Raw genomic sequence first — 14,847 nt, 5'->3', positions numbered from 1 at the left:
GCTATGTCAAAGGGTACTAGCACAGTGCATTTCTCTGACAGGTTCTTCGAAACTGGAGCACCTTTGAGTGCAGGCCCTGCCACAGGCTGTGTCAGCTCTCTGTGTCAGCCTAGCTAAGCTTCGAAAGGCACATCATCATCAGAAGGTTGACCATGAGGTGATTAAAAGACTGTTCACCGAGATGTGCGGTAGCTGTGTGGATGAAGTCACTTACTGATGACATATTAAAGAATCATCGCTGTCTGTCCTTTAAAACATGAGAAACCAACCTTTTTCCAGTTTCTGGGCCTTGCCCTCAGCTTCCTTGATTTTTGCACAGTATCAGCTCTGGGCATGATACAAGTGCCAAAGGATTCCCTTTCTTGTCACTTGGTGAGATGAGAGGAAAGGTTAGGAGACTGTTGCCCCTGACTCACCTGCCTTCCTTAACTTCCTAGCACTAGTGCTTGCTGATGCTGAAAGAAACAAGTCGTGCATCATCATAGTTAGTTGGAAATCAAATTTGAGAAACATCATTTGGTTTCGTTAGTTCTCTGTCAAGTACGGTATGTACTTGCTGGAATAAATGAGGGCACAAGAAGTACATTATCTATATTAAATGCAGATTTTTTTAAAATCTAGAAATTAGTGTGTGATGATACTAATGCAATTTTCTGTTCCAGGTTCTGATTCTGCTTTTGCTCAGTACCCCAAAAGCCTTGTGCCAGAAGGCTGAGTTTGAGATTCCACTGTCATCTTCCTTGTTTTCTTTGCTCTTCTACTTGATGGTCCTCATCCTCTCTGCGGTCCATGTCATTGTGTGCACCTCAGCCGAGAGGTCGTGTTACTTCTGTAGTGTCTCCTGGCTGGCGGCCGTTGGGGTTATGATGCTGATTTCTGCACTCCTCTGTGTGATCTTGTCACTTCTCACAAACACATTTGAGAATGTCAGACTTCCAGCTCAGGTGAGATGTATTCCTTTTGTGGTTTTTTGGTAAAGTTGTACTGATGTTCTTGGTTTTTTGAATCACAGTCATTGCCAGGTATACTCTCCGCTAGCTATTTTTGCCTTCTTCCAGCCGGTGAGTCTTCCCTTGGAACAGAGAAAAAACATTGAAGCAAAGTTGGTCAGCTCAGAGCCACATCTGGCAGGACGTGAACTGAAGCTGTTGCCTTAGTGTAGGTGTTCAAGAAGAGGAGTGAATCTGATAATTACCCAAGTCGAAATCTAAGGGAGTGAAAGTATTTACAAACATTTGGAGGCTAGAAACTGGTTTAAGGAAACAGATGATGAGTTTAGTTTTGATCATGTTGAGTTTGGGGCAACAGTGAGACACCCAAGTAGAAATACCTGGCAAGTAGTTGTTAAAGCAATCCTTGAAACTATGGGGATGAATGAGAGATTAGGATGAACAGAGAGAAGTCTTGGAGAAAATCTGCCTTTATTGATAAAATGTCAAACTGACAGCATTGTTTTATATACATTAGTGTACAAAAGTGTGACTGTGTCCCAAAAGGATTATAAATGGGAGTGTACCTTAGTCCAGATTCAGGTTCTACAGAAGAAAGATTATGAGCCCGGGATGCTTCTAGTCTCTGCTCAGCCATCGAAAGCCCTTTGACCAAAGGCACATCACTTAGCTCCTCTTGGGCCTTTATTTCCTCCTCTATAAAATACAGGGGTCAGACAAGGTGATCTCTAACATTTCTTCCAGCTCTGACATTCAGTGATTTTGTATTAGAGCATCTTCTCTTATTTATAGAGGACTGACTAAGGAAAAAAGGACCAAACCACTAAGTTTCCTAATAATTAAAGCTGTGCAAAAGTGGGATGGCCTACCTTCACACCCCTTCCTGAGAGGTCTTCAGGTAGAAGCTGGATCATTCGATTTGGGGTGTGTTATAAAGGATGGGTTGGGGTAGACTGCCCCGAGATCCCTCCCAAACCTCCAGTTCTGTGGTTGTGCAACCTCTTCACAGGTCATCTTAGGTGACTATGACTTCATTATCTTTTTCACTGATAGGATAGGCAGCCATGTGTTGTGTATGGCAAAGGTGCCGACCTTCCTTGAAGAAAGGAGCTGAATTGTGTACTTTCTCGAAGCTTTTAGGCCTTTAGAGTTCTTTGACTTATCCCTAGACTATTCAGGCTTTTTCTTTTTGATCAAAACAAAGCATTGTGTGATGGATCTGGGACTTGGGCCATTTTAGGGGATGTATGCTTCCCTGGATTGATCATTAGCATGAAAGAAAGAAACTAGCTGGAGGCTATGTTCAGCTAGCCTTAGAAGAACTCCTATTTTGTCTGTGAGCAGCGAGAGAGCCAGGAGGGTGTATGGAAAGAACCCGGGACTTAAGCAGCAAGAGCTCTTGAACATAGAGTGCTTTAGGTTTGCAAAGCACTGAGGTAGGTAGTTTAGAAATTATGATGTCTATTTTAGGCATTAGAAAACAAGCGCAGAGAGGTAGACTGTCTTAGCTGTGATCACATAACAAATACAGGTTTCCTGACTGCAAGCCAGGCACCACTCTGCCTTCCTGACTTGGAGCCTGGCTTCAGATCCCACTTCTAGTGCTAACCAGCTCTGTGACAATATTCAGATCCCGTTCTTTGAGCCTATCTGCCATGTCTGTAATGTCTATAGAATCTCCCTCCGAGAACCAACTGAAATGTTGTACGCGGAGTAGTTTATAAACCTTAAAATGTAATATAAATATCAACCACTGTTATTTCTTTTTGTGTCCCTGTTCATAAGCTTACTTCTCTGATGCCCTGGGGAAAAATGTGTTACTATGAATACTGGAGTACGAACATCTTCCACATTCTCTTAGACTAGTCCCATTATCCCCATCCTTGGTCAGGGGAAGAGGAAGATCTATTGATAGCTCCCTAGACTCCCTCTGGCTGTGCTCCCTTTAAAGACACAGGGAGCAAGCAGCAGCTCTCTTGAGATCAGTGGAGACATAATGTGCAACCTTATCCCTTTTCCCGTCTGTTAACCTTAGGCCTTACCTGATTTTAGCAATGTGGCCAGGGCTGTCTAAGGATGAAGGGTTTGATGTATTATCTCTCTGGATATATCAGAGAAAAAACTGGTCTGTTGCCATAAACTCAGCATGTACATAGGCTGGAGAATTGAACTTTGTGCCAAGTGATATGACATTTGACATTTTTTAAGTGGAATTACTTTATAAATTATAAAACAATGTTGATTTTGATATTCTTCTTCAGTGGAATGTAGATTGTCCTAGTGCCATGGCAAGCATTCCATTATTGGCTTTTAATAGTTCTGGGCAAATTTTTATTTTCCTCTGCCCCTGAATATGGTTTTGATGTGTTCTTACACCGCCCTGGGTCAGCTGCAAAGGTCTTTCGTCTGTACAGAGGCCTAGTTCAGATCAGAGGAGTGTGCAGATATGAAACTGGAAAGGGCAGTCAGAATGCACGGTGGGGGGACATACTGACTATGGGAATACTCAGGATGATACAATCACATTCTTTTCTAGGACTTTCATCATGGCACAGTTCCGTTAAAAGTTGGTCATTTGATGTCAGAATTGCAATATGTTGACAATATCTGGTCACTGATGAGCATTTTTGCACGTACTTTGCACCCAAATGTAAGACTTGGGTTCAAAAAGCAGCTTCACAGGTACAAGATAAAGGAGTTGTGGCTAGACAATAGCTCATCTGGAAAAGATTTGGGAGTTTTAGTGAGCTCCTGGTTCAGTATTAGTGAACATTTGTCACAGGGCAGCAGGAAAGCCCAGATAATAAAGAGAAGCATCATGGTCAAGATTAGAGACGTGGTAGACATGATAGTCCCTCACTGTTCTTGTCCTGCTATACCATGTCTGAGAGTACTGTGTTGAGTTCTGGGTGCCACGTTTTAGAAGGGATGCTGATCCACTGGAAAGGATCCTTAGGACAGTCAGGTGGTTCAGGGCCTTCAAGATCATGCTTCATGAGGATTGAATGAGGAAACTTGGGGGTGTTTAACTTGGAGAAAAAAAGCCTTGGGAGAGACAGGGTAGCTGTCATTCAAGTGTCTGAGGGGCAGTTACATGGAAACAGGATTGAACTTGTTCTGCTTGGCCCCAAAGACAGCATCAGGAGCAAGGAGGGACCTGGTGCTGTAGAAGTGGTGCTGGATGTGGAGTCATACAACCTGACTTTGTAATCCTTGTTCTTCCACTTATTACCAGTGTGACTGTGAGCAAGTTATTTAAATTCTCTGAACCTCATCTGTAAAATTGGGGGTGGACTGGATGACTTTTGTGGTCCCTTTCAGTGTAAGTCTGATCCTAAATTGTGGAGAGGCACATTTAGGCTTGATGTAAGGAAAAAGCTTCCTATTAGAGCTATCCAAAATTCAATTGGGCTGCCTCATGAGTGGTGAGTTCTCTGGCTGTAGGTCATAAAAAACAAAAAAGACTGGATGAACACTTGTTAGGGATGTTGCCAGGGTAATTATTGTACAGGGATGGTCTTTAAATTCTCTTCCAGCTCTTGAGATTGTGAGTCTGTCATTCCCAAAAGTTAGGTGCCATTGACAGTCCATGGAGAATTAGAAACATTATGTACCCCCTTTTTTCCCCCTCCTTTTATAAATGAAGGGAAAGAGCCAATTCTTGCTTTTTGTTTCTAAACAAGATTAGTAAGGGAAAACCTCAAGTCTCTAATGTCAGATGTTAAATGAAGTAGAGAATTGAGGCAATTATCTGAATATTTCAGGCTCTGTCCAAATTACTTTCATCTGAGATAGCTGAATAATTCATGCCCTTTATGTTCTAGCCAAACTGGACTACCGGTTATGCCTGGTTCTGTTCGTTTATGCAAGCTGCCTCCATGGCTAGAATGCTCTCCCAGAGAAAACTGGGAAATAGTATGGCAGAAACTAGGAATAGACCAATATCTTACACTGTATACCAAAATAAGGTCAAAATGGGTACGTGATTTAGACATAAAGGGTGATACCAGAAGCAAATTAGGAGAACAAGGAATAGTTTGTCTGTTAGATTTATGGAGAAGGGAAGAATTTATGGAACAGTGTGAAATGCAGAATGGATATTTCGATTACATTAAATTAAAAAGGTTTTGCACAAACAAAACTAGTGCAACCAAGATTAGAAGGAAAGTAGAAAGCTGGGAAAGAATTTTCACTGCTAGTGTTTCTGATAAAGGCCTCATTTCTAAAATACATAGAGAATGGAGTCAAATTTATAAGAATACAAGTCATTACCCAGTTGATAAATAATCCAGGGATATGAACAGGCAGTTTTCAGATGAAATTAAAGCTATCATCATGAAAAAATGTTCTAAACCATTATTGATTAGAGAAATACAAATTCAGACAACTCTGTAGTACTACTTCACACCTATCAGATTGGCTAATATGACAGAAAAGGAAAATGATAAATGTTGGAGAAAATGTGGGGAAACTGGAATCCTAATGAATTGTTGGTGGAATTGTGAACTGAGCGAACTATTCTGTAGAGCAATCTGGAACTATGCCCTAAGGGCTATAAAACTGTGCATACCCTTTGATCCAGCAATACCACCACTAGGTCTGTATCCCAAGGAGGTGATAAAAATGGGAAAAGGACCCATATGTACAAAAATATTTATAGCACCTTTTTTTTGTGATATCAAAGAATTGGAAATTGAGGGGATGCCCATCCATTGGGGAGTGGCTGAACAAGTTGTAGTAGATGAGTATAATGAATTACTGTTTTTCCATAAGAAATGATGAGCAGGTGGATTTCTGAAAAACCTGGACAGACTTACATGAACTGAGGCTGAGTGAAGTGAGCAGAACCAAGAGAACACTGTACACAGTAACAGCAACATTGTGAGATGACCGACTTTGATAGACTTAGCTTTTCTCAGCAATACAATGATCTTAGACAGCTCCAAAAGACTCATGGTGGAAAAGGCTATCCACATCCAGAGAAAGAGCTATGGAGTTTGAATGCAGATCAGAGCATATTTTTCTCACTTTTTTGTTTTTTCTTTCTTGTGGTTTTCCCTTTTGTTCTGATTTTTCTTTCATAACATGATTAATATGGAAATATGATTAATGTGGTTGTACATGGATAACCTAACCTATATCACATTGCTTGCTTTCTTGGAGAGAGAAGGAAGAAAAGGAGGGAGAAAAAAATTGGAACTCAGAATCTTATAAAAGTGAATGTGGAAAACTATCTTTACATGTAATTGGAAAAAATAAAATGCTGTTAATTGGGGGGGGGGGTGGAGTGGAGAAGTACATTGCGAAATGGAGGAAGGGAGAAAACCAAAAGAATGCTCTCCCAGAATCATTATTTTTCAGGACTTGGCTCTGCATGCCACTTCCTTGGTGAATAAAGCAGTCTATGTAACACTGCCTCTCTCTGCGTCCTCCTTTTCCATCTCTTCCAGTTATTGCTCTCTCCTTCAAATTACCTTGTATTTACTTACCTCTGTGCATGTTGGCCCCATGTCTTTTTCCCTCCCTCTCCCCTGCCCAAATGTAAGGCACTTGAGGGCAAGAACTGTTTCATTTTTGTTGTTGAATTCACAGTGTCTTTCCCATTTTAGACACTGAATAAGTATTTGTGGGATTGAATGGAAAAATTCAGGTAAAAGTGAAGGTTTGCTCCTGTTCTCCAAATGATTTTCACTTTACTTTGGTTATGTAAACCTTACTTAAAGGTATTTATGGTTGAAGTAACTTTTGAAAAACATTTTTATTGATGTCTTTGGCCTTTATATCAGTTTCAATTCCAAGTACAGACCTCCCTCTTTTTGACCCTGAGAAAACTGACCCCTTACCTGAGTTTAACAGTATATTCAGTGTTCTGTGTTCATAGGCTCCCACCTTTGCTCAGTTATATTTTCAACAACATTATTACTTCTCTCTTCTTTGGAAGTATTGGTTTTTCCAAGTTTTGCTTTAAGGGTGGTATAGCATGAGTTCAGTATCACTAAAGGCACAGTCTTGCAGCACTGACTTAACAACAACAAAATTAACCTTCTTGGAGAAAAATGGTGGAAAATCCAAGAGCAGTGTGACCACTGTTTTCCTGTGTTTTTGGGGGGAAGAGGTAGGCGAGTGTATAAGCGTATGATACATGTGAAATAGGTTTAGTGTTCTTCTGGTGATCATTCACGCTGGCCCATTTCTTTCCACAGAATCCAACTGCCTCCAGTTCTAGCTGGTCCGGATTAGATCTGCTTATCTTATTTGGAACTCTGGGCCATGTTCTGAGTTTGGGTGCAAGCAGCTTTATAGAAGAAGAACACCAGACCTGGTATTTTCTTATCAATACTCTCTGTCTAGCGCTGGGCCATGAAATATGTAGGAACCACTTTCTTGGGAAGGACTTTGATCATAATTTAGCTATGGAAGAGGATTTTCAAAAAGATACTAAGAAGGTTTTACAATACAAAAATGACTATGTGGATGTTCCAGAGTATAATAAAATGCACAAAATGTCTTCTTTGGAACTGCCAGAGGGCTATGAAAAGTGGTTGGGATTGGCCAGTCCATGGCTTATACTGATTTTCTGTAGACTGCTCCGCTCATTAAATCAGACAGGAGTGCAGTGGGCTCATCGACCGGACTTTGGCCACTGGCTGACCAGGTAAGAATGTGAAGTGTTAAATTCTTTTGCTCTTGAATTACTGAATTCTTTAAAGTGAAAAGTTCATTCATATTTTTACATTCTTTACATCAGAGCTTCACACTGACATAAAAAAGTATTTAAAATTAGAGGAGGTGAAAGAGCATCCCTTAGTCTGTAATATTAGAGGAGAAATCCATCTTGAGTGCCAACCTGTTACTGCTAGCTTTACTAGCACTGGGTTTGTCATCACTCCCCAAATTTTATAGTGCTAGTTTTAAATAAGATGCAGTTTTTCCAATAGAAGTGTCACCAGTGACTAATTTTGTACAAAGATTTCTCATGATTAATTAGTCCCCAAGCATTTTTGTGCTAGGCAGTGGAGATAGAAATAAAAGACAGTCCCTACTGTCAAGGAGCTTACATTTTAACATGGGAAACTCTGTGTGTGTGTGTGTGTGTGTGTGTGTGTGTGTGTGTGTGTGTATAGATACAGACATAGATACATTTATATTTATAAATATAGGTCTATATATGTACACATCTGCCTTTATCTATCTGTCTGTTTATCTATCTTGAGAATGATTGAGAGCACACATTTGCATAGAGCTTTAAAATTTGCAAAACCTTTATATATATTATTTCATCCTTAATGGCATTTCTGTCAGGTGGGTAGTATATTATCCTCACTTGAGAAGTAAAGCAGCTGAGACTCAGAGGAGATAAATGATTTGTCTAGTCACCCAGCTCGTCAGTGTTGGGGGCAGGAGCTGACTGCAGGTCTGCATGACTCCATGTCCAGCACTCTATCTGTCATGTTATAATGCCTCACTGCTGCTGTAGATGACACCCATACAGAGGAGACGGACAGTGAGCAACCTTATGTGGGAAGGCACTAGTAGCTGGGATGACCGGGCAAGGCCTCCTGTCATAAAAAGTGGTATTTGAATTTAGTTCTGAAGGAAGTCAGGCATTTTAAGGGCAGCCAAGAGGAAGAGGAGCATTCTCGGCATGGAGGCCAGGCAGTGGAGTGTTGTGTGTGAAGTGCAGCAAATAGGCCGGTGTGACTGACCATAGTGTAGGTGAGTGGATTTGAGTCATATGTAAGGCTGCAGTGCTAGGAAGCGACCAGATAGTGCATGACTTGTAAGTACCAAGGAGGGGAGCTTGTATCTAGTTTTAGAGGGAAGAGGGAGCCACTTAATGGTCTTGTTAAGTCAACTCTTCTTAGCCCTTACCTTCTTGGTATTTTGGTCACCTTCTCCTTCTAGATACTCTCTCCTCTTGGAGTTTCAAGATCCTGCTGCTTCCTGGTCTGCCTCTTTTATGTCTACCCTTTGTCCATCCAGTCTCTTTTGTTGGTTCATCATCCATAGCCCACCTCTGACTTGTTCTTGTACTACTGTGCTTGTATCTCTCCATGTTCTCTTTCTCCATGACTTCCATTCCTAAGGGTTCAGTTATCATCTCTATATGGATGACAGGGCAGTTAGATGGCCCAGTGGATAGAGTGCCAGGCCTAAAGTCAGGAAGACTTCTCTCCCTGACTTCAAATCTGCCCTCAGACACTCACTAGCTGTGTGACTTGGGCAAAGCACTTAACCCTGTTTGCCTCAGTTTCCTCATCTGTAAAACAAAATGGCAAACCACTCTAATATCTTTGCCAGGAGAACCCCAGATGGGGTCACGGAGAGTTGGACGTGACTGTAAAACGGCTGGACAGCGGTAGCAACAACAGCAATACAGACGACTCCCAGATCTATATATACAGCCTCAGTTTCTCTGCTGAGCTCCAGTCCTGCATCATAAATTATCTATTAGACGTCTCCAACTGGATGTCCCGCAGGCACCTTAAGCTCTTCATGTTCAAAACAGAACCATTGTCTTCCCTCCATCCTCCAATCCTGCCTTCTTCCAGGCTTCACTGTTTCTGTATAGGGGGACCACCATTCCTATAGTTGCCCGAATTCAAACCTCAGATTCATCCTCATTTCTTCCCCTTCCCTCACCGTCTTCCACCCCCCATATGCAGTCAGTTGCTAAGTTTCTGTAATTTTGCCTCCACAACATTTCTCAAATCCGTCCCTTTTTCTGCTCATGCAGCCATCACTTCAGTTCACTTCTCCATCATTTCTCATGTGGACTCCTGTAGTGGCCTCCTTGTTGTTTTTCCCGTCCCCATTCTCTCATCTCTTCAGTTTATCCTCCACATAACTGTCAAATTGAGATTTTTTTTGTTAATGAATTGTTTCCTTCAGTTAGCTTTTGTACCTCCTTTTCCATTTGGCCAATTCTGCTTTTTAAGGAGTTGCTTTCTTCAGTGTATTTTTTTCCATTTTGCCAATTGCGTTTTAAATTTTTCTTCCACCTCTCTTATTTGACTTTTAAAATCCTTCTTGAGCTCTTCCAAGAAGGTTTTTTGGGCTTTAGAGACCAGTTCATATTTCCCTTTGAGGTTTCAGTTGTGGGTATATTGACCATGCTGTCCTCTCCTGGATTGGGTTTTGATCTTCCCTGTCACCAAGATATTTCTCTATAGTCATTGTTTTGCTTTGTTTATTCTTGTTCATGTTGTTTGCCTTTTTTCTCACTTTTAAATTTGATCTCTTCTTCTGGGGACCAGGGGGCACTGTCCCAGACTTCTTGTGCTGGGGGGTAGGAGCCTGGTTACTGGTTTTCTGTGCTGGGGCCTCAGGTGCTGGCAGCTGGACGTTGTAGTGGTCTGGTAGTTTACCTGGTGCCGAGCTGGAGCTGCTGGTGTGTGTCTGGTGTTGGTGCTTGCCTGCTCCACCATCCTTGGGCGTGGGATCTCCCACTGGTTTGCTGAAGTGGGGCTTGCTGGGACACCTCCCGTCCTATACTGGTCCCCTTCAGCTGTAGCAAGAGGGACCTTTCCCATTAATCCCCCTAGGCTTCTGAGCTAAATGACTGCTGTACCCCGTCTTTCTGCTGGCTCCACTATTCTAGGATTTTTCTTGGGCAGTATTCTCTGGGTTTTTCAAAGTCTGTAAGTGAGGGTGGCTCCTGGAAGTTCCAAATTGAGATTTTTAAAGCCTAGGTCTGATCATGACATTCACCTATTTAGGAAGCTCTATTTGAATAGAACATCAAATATAAATTGCTCCTAATACCTAATACTATAGCTGTTGCTCCATGCCAGGCGTTCTGCTAAGACACTATTTCATTTGATCCTTACAACGACCCTGGGAGCGAGGTGCTATTATTATCCTCACTTTACAGCTGAGCAAACAGAGGCAAACAGTGTAAATGTCTTGCCCAGGGGCACACAGTTAATAAGTATCTGAGACTGGATTTGAACTCAGGTCTTCTTGACTCCAGGCCTGGTTCTCTGTCCACTGTGCCACCCAATTGTCCCAGTGCCCCAGATGTTTAGCATATAAACCCTTTGACAGTTGGCCTCCAGTCAGTCTTTCCCCTTGTACATTATTCTCCTTGCATTTTGCAGTCCAGTCAAGCTGGCCTATTGCTATTCCAGTACATGGCTTTGGTCCCCTTTCTGCGCTTTCACATAGAATGTGAAAAGTGTACTCTCTTCTTCTTCCCTCTGCCAGTTTGAATTTCAAGTTTTCTTCAAGGCTAAGCTCATGTTACCTCCTACATGAGACCTGTTCCTTTTTTGTCCCCATTTGCTAGACACCTCCACTTTTGAAATTGCTTTGTATTTACTTTACACAGTGCATGCACATGCACACACATATTGTATTTACTTGTCTATGCTCATATTGTTTCCTTCCAGTAGAATTTCCAGCACTACGTTAGTGCAAGGACTGTTATATTTTTGTCTTTGTATTCCCGGAATCTCTTGCAATGCCTAGGAAGTACATGAGGTGCTTGATAATTGCTTGTTGAATGAATGTAGATTCAATCTCCATTAATGATAGTATTCATTATGCTGAGACCTACTTGACTTCCTCGTGATCATCTGTGTTGTCTGCCTGGGCCATTTGGGCATATAAATGGACATGGCCTTTGCAGCACTTATGGCTAGAGCCATGTAGGGCATGTAGTTGTTGGCTAACTGACTCTGGGATGAGCTAATGAAGGCTTTTTGTTTCATTAGGTCATTAATGAAAACCTAGAGCACAAATGGAGACAATTACACCATTGGTGTGGAAAATTCAATGAAGGATTTAGTTGGCAACTTAGACAGCGTAAGGAGTGCTTTAGAGAAGGAAAGGCTGGCTTAGGGAGGTGGGCAGGAACAGAAGAGCCAAGCAGAGTGGGGCTACTGTCACCTAATCTTTTTCCTCCTTTTCTAAGTATGAACAAACCTCTCTGGACTACCTTTCCTCCCCTATGTCTCCCTTCCTCTTCCTTTCCTCTCCCTCTTCATCCCTCAGAAGATATTGATGAGTTGGGACTGAGAATGATAACCAGAGCTGGTGATAATCTGGTTATTCAGGTTTCATAACCTTCCACCCTCCCAGTCTACCTTCTTCCATAAGGGAGAGAGACTAGGAAGGCGTTAAGGGTGGGTAGGAGCAAGGTTAGCATCATGATCATGGAATGAGCTTCACTTTGTAGTGTCCTGAACAAATTAATGCAGGTCCCCAGTGGGATCTCTGTAGAGACCAGACAGTCCAGGTTTTTTATTGTATACCTGTAGTGAACTGGTGCCTCATGATTATGAGAGCTTCATGGCTAAACCACTCCGCTGTGATTTACAGAATAACTTTATTTGATAATACTTAATAAGATATTATAATTGGCAAAATAATTAGTAGTACCACTCATCTGTAGTATAGCAAGCTGAGATTTAGAATAAATGACATCTTTCCTTTGATTCTTCCTATTTATAATAGTTATACATATGTAAAATATAAAATCATACAGACACACAGGTTTCATTCTTTGTACTTACATCTGTAGCACCTAACACAGTGTCTGGCACATAGGAGCATGATAAGTAATTATTGATTTGTGTATTTTAGTTAACTTGACTTTTGTGGGCTAGTCTGGGAACATAAGTATCATTTATACCACAGGGGAAAAATATATCAGACTACTTCAGATTACCAGGTAACTACAAATTTTTGAAGCCTGACTTGTCCGTAAAGGTTGGGGATGCTGTTGATAAAAGTTTTTATTGTTTCTGCTGAGACTGTATAAGTTCTGAAGATCATTATCCCGACTCCCGCTCTTGTAGACCTGTGTCAAGTCCCAAAGCAAAGCTGTATCTCCCCCTCTAGGTTCTAGGGGTACCTCTAAAGAGTTGAGAGAGATTAATGCCATTGTTTTTAACCCCCATTAGTGTGCTCCCCCCAAGATCATCAGTTGAATTATTTAGCCAGTCCCAAGATTTATCAGTTGAACCATTTAGTCAGCCAGTCTTAAATTGTTTTAGGAAAACAGTATTTACTGCAAAACAGTAAGCAGTCGTTAACAAAAATCCAAAAATCTGTGTCAGACACTCCCACAAGTACTTAACAGTCCTAGGAATAGTGGGCTCAAGCTTAGAGAGCACTTAGAGCATAGAAGTGACTCACTGCTCTTGGTTTCTGGAAGTCTTCCCTTTCATGGAGTGCTCAGGAAGCATGGTGAATCTTTTGTGTCTAGTTTATCCTTGACTCTAGCAGACCACTGCTGGCCTGAGGAATACTAGGATGATGGGAAGATGTAAACCCAAAGTGTTCTGGACCCTTCAAAGTGTACAAGGTTCTTTTCCAGTGAGAATAAGGGGCAAGGAGGGGAGACCTATGCCAGGGTAGGAGCTGACACCTTTCTTCCCTCATCCCTAGTCAATTCTCCTTTTAATTTTTGAAGTTTTTTTCCAAAGAAAAGAGTTTTCCTTATTTTTATATTATTTACTGTGATATACAAATACTGTCTTTTATTCAGGAAATAGTGAACAGAAATATGATTATGTTTTTGGATATTATTGTTTGAACAGAAAATCTAAACAGAGTATTTTGAAAAATAAGAAAATATTTTAAATGTGCGTCTTAGCCACTGACATGCTACAGATTCTTAGAAATGCTGTAATTAGGTTATACTTGGCAATAATTTGTGGCATTTTCTGTTTCATTACAGTTCTGATCATAAAGCTGAACTCTCTGTTCTGGCATTTCTCTCCCTTGTCATGATCTTCATTCTGGTTCAGAGGAGATGCTCCCCTGTTTCAAAAGTAGCAATGGCACTAGGGCTCTTGGGAGTCTATTGCTACCGAGCAGCATTTGGAAATGTCTTTTTGCCATGGCAACGAGACAACAAAGATATTTCTAAGTAAGTTCATAAGCGGATATGTAAATCTTGTTTTAGATCTATTTTAATGACTTGTGTACTGAAAGGCATTGTGCTGTTGCTTATAATGTCAATTTAGTTCTTTTAAGTCATGTATTATTTTTTCACTAATTGTAATATGGCAAAATTTTAATTAACTGCAACCCAGTTAACCATTTTGCTTTTTAGGAGGAAAAGGCAAGCTGATGTAGATTTATTTAAAAAACAAACATCTAAAAAGTCTTCCCATTTATAGGGTATGTCATAGAATCAACAGAGAGAGAGATTTCTATTCAATCTTGAATTGACCTGAAAATTTGAGCAGTCAGAATTCAAGTCTGCCATAGTATAGTGCTGCCTGTTATCTAGATTCTAGAGCACCCAGAGAGTAAGGTGGTGTGGAGAAAAGGTACTTCTCTATAGTTGAAGGATAAGTACCCCAATCCTCATCTTATTTGTGTTTGGAAATCTTTCCAAAGCACTCTTCCTTACCTTAGAAAACACTCAATATAATTTAATCTTTTCTTGATGATCCAAGTTTCTCATTCAGAGCACCAGATGCCTTGTACTACAGAGGAAGATGTAGAAGGCAGGTATTGCTGTAGGTCATAGGAACTCAAAGTTGAGACCTTAGATATCATCCGGTCTATCCTGTACTTAAATAGTAGCTTATCTACAACAAATTTGAGAATCGGTCATTCCACATGCTTTCCAAGACCTCTACCAGAGAGGAACCTACTGCTCCCCAAGGCACCCATTTCACTCGGGGATAGATCAAGTCCTAGGAAGTTTTTCCTTATATCTGGCTAGAATATGCCTCTGTACTGTGGCCATTGATTCTCATCTTGCCTCTGAGATCAGGCAGACTTGAACATTTCTAATTCCCCTCTTTCAGGTATCTGGAGATAGTTATCATGCCTTCCATGAGCCTTCTCTTTGTCAGGCTAAACTTTTGTAGGTCTTGAAACTTACCCTGCTATGGAATGGTCTCCAGTCATCTTGCCTTTCTGATCACCCTTCTCT

At 41.2% G+C, this 14,847-nt stretch overlaps 1 protein-coding gene across 4 annotated transcripts in view; it reads left to right on the top strand.

The window, feature by feature from the left end:
* Nucleotides 1-14,847, top strand: part of PIGG (phosphatidylinositol glycan anchor biosynthesis class G) — a 93,502-nt gene that overhangs the window by 35,267 nt on the left and 43,388 nt on the right. For 3 of the 4 annotated variants that reach the window (XM_036765495.1, XM_036765497.1, XM_036765498.1), the window contains exons 8-10: nt 663-944; nt 7,154-7,605; nt 13,636-13,827. In XM_036765495.1, coding sequence (XP_036621390.1) covers nt 663-944; nt 7,154-7,605; nt 13,636-13,827 — 926 coding nt within the window. The remainder of the gene's footprint in view (nt 1-662; nt 945-7,153; nt 7,606-13,635; nt 13,828-14,847) is intronic. The other variant, XM_036765499.1, reaches the window with a different exon arrangement.

Source organism: Trichosurus vulpecula, chromosome 6 (genome assembly GCF_011100635.1).
Source record: "Trichosurus vulpecula isolate mTriVul1 chromosome 6, mTriVul1.pri, whole genome shotgun sequence".
Classification (NCBI taxonomy): Eukaryota; Metazoa; Chordata; class Mammalia; order Diprotodontia; family Phalangeridae; genus Trichosurus; species Trichosurus vulpecula.
Note: the sequence above shows the minus strand (reverse complement) of the source record. Positions and strands in the feature narration are given on the sequence as shown.